The sequence below is a fragment of the Olea europaea genome, unplaced genomic scaffold (genome assembly GCF_002742605.1).
Source record: "Olea europaea var. sylvestris unplaced genomic scaffold, O_europaea_v1 scaffold1415, whole genome shotgun sequence".
Lineage (NCBI taxonomy): Eukaryota > Viridiplantae > Streptophyta > Magnoliopsida > Lamiales > Oleaceae > Olea > Olea europaea.
The window spans coordinates 114892-116924 of record NW_019231680.1 but is presented as its reverse complement, the minus strand read 5'-3'; the positions used below and the strand labels follow the sequence as shown (position 1 = coordinate 116924).

Genomic DNA, 2033 nt, shown 5'->3' with positions numbered 1-2033 from the left:
ACAGTATTAGATAGCAGTTCAGAAATTTAATCATGTAAAAACAAGAAAAAGCTAAAAAGCTAAAAAATACTATCTAGAATAACCTGAATATAATGAATATTAGTGGTGATTACAAACAAGTCTAGCCCGCAAAGGCATAGGAAAAGGATGCAATCTCCTATTATCAGTGGTTTCATTTCTTGAAACAAGAAGGAAAAGTGATAAAATCTTTATTACAATAAGAAATCATATTCCAAATAGGATTGTCCTACATCAGATGATATTCCCTTTTCCCATGTTTTTTTTATTCTATAGATGGAAAAGTGAGAAATCGGTGATTAGAAGTTTATGTCATTTCTAGATGATCTTTCCTTTATTTCATTTCCTTAATTCCTTCTTATAGCTGGAAACTAAAGGATTTGGAGATTAGAAGCTTGATGGAGATACAATTGTATTATGTTGTTAGGGCTGCATAAAAGGATCATTGACACATGAGCTCAAGTCTTTGTTAGGTAGCAGTTTGTTCCAAGATCAAGTTTATGAAAAAATGCCAGGAAAAGTTCCTGCAAATACAATGTAAGTGGGGATGATTAGTTCAGACCTCCACTACTTGGTTTGAACAAATCCAAAATAATCAGCATGTGACATGTAAGTGGGGATGATTAGTTCAGACCTCTACGACTTGGTTTAAGCAAATCCAAAATAATTAGCGTGTGAAAATCAAGGAGTGGCTTGTCTATCCTTCACTTTTAAACTTAGGGTACGTTTGATTGCCAATATTTTTCATGGAAAATGTCTTTTTTCTACCCAAATTCCTATTTTTGTATTGTTTGAATGATATTTTTTCCATGGAAATTATTTTTCTACTTTTGATTACGTGACCATTTTTTTCCTCGAAAACAAGGAAAATATTTTCTTTAGAAGAGGTAAGATTTTATCTTCTAGGCAATTCTCTCTTTTCCATCTACCTACCAATAAAAGATAAATAAGTATAACATTTTTTAGGTTGAAAATTAAACTAATCAAATACATTTAATTAATAATTTTCATGCAAATAAGTTCTTGGCAATTCAACTGTTTAGAATTTATTTTCCTTTCATCCAAATTCCGTGTTTACAATCAAATACACCCTTAATTTCTGTTGGCCAATATAAGATATATTGCAATTGACTGTTATACATTTTTATGCATCAGAATTACGTGTGACGATGATGAAGAACGAGCAAGCCGCAGAGTGTACAGGGGCTGCACTCGCTCTCCAACATGCAAAGGATGCACTACCTGTGTGTGTTTCGGATGTGAAGTTTGCCGTTTCTCAGACTGCAGCTGCCAGACCTGCTCAGATTTCACAGAGAATGCTAAGGCTTAAGCCGGCCATCCAGATATTGCTTTTTATATACTAATTTATTGCAACCTCTCTTGCTATCTATCGTTAATTATTGAAATCTGAGCTCATGTAAGTAGAGCTTTTGCATACTTTTCTTCTTTAAATTGAATTTTCATTTCACCTATAAGATTTTAATTCTTTCGTTTTATATTGAAGTGTTAATTCTGGTTAACTGGCATCTTTTGTGGATGTGAATGCTATTTTTGTTTCCAAAGAGATTTTGGTAAAAAAAAAAAAAAAATTGTGAGGAAGTGCATAGTTGTTAAAATGCCAGTTCAAGCATGTTTTGCTACGCTTAAAAAATTCAAATATAAGAAAATTAAATGAGTTGTAGAATAAGCCCTTGTTTGAGCTCCATTTTGGGGGATAGAATGAATTTTTGAATAGTATATTGATGTGAAATATGTGGTTAAAAATAAGGAATAGTTTTAAATTTGTGTTTAATATTATTTTATTGAAAATGTGTGGTTGAAATTATGTCAAAACACTGTTAAAAAATGCATTTTTACCAAAGAATGGAGATCAAACAAGGGCTAAATATTTTTAGTTTGTAAAAGTTGAGGACAAGTTATTTAGCCTCTGTTTGGCTTCAATTTTTTAAAACTCATTTTTCCTCAAATTTATTTTCAACAACATTTTATAGGATTAATAATTTTTATCAACTTTT

At 31.1% G+C, this 2033-nt stretch overlaps 1 protein-coding gene across 1 annotated transcript in view; it reads left to right on the top strand.

The window, feature by feature from the left end:
* Positions 1-1538, top strand: part of LOC111375794 — a 4432-nt gene extending 2894 nt beyond the window's left edge. The window contains exons 5-7 of the mRNA XM_022998688.1: positions 295-313; positions 446-555; positions 1117-1538. Coding sequence (XP_022854456.1) covers positions 295-313; positions 446-555; positions 1117-1348 — 361 coding nt within the window. The 3' untranslated portion in view covers positions 1349-1538. The remainder of the gene's footprint in view (positions 1-294; positions 314-445; positions 556-1116) is intronic.
* Positions 1539-2033: the final 495 nt, after the last annotated feature.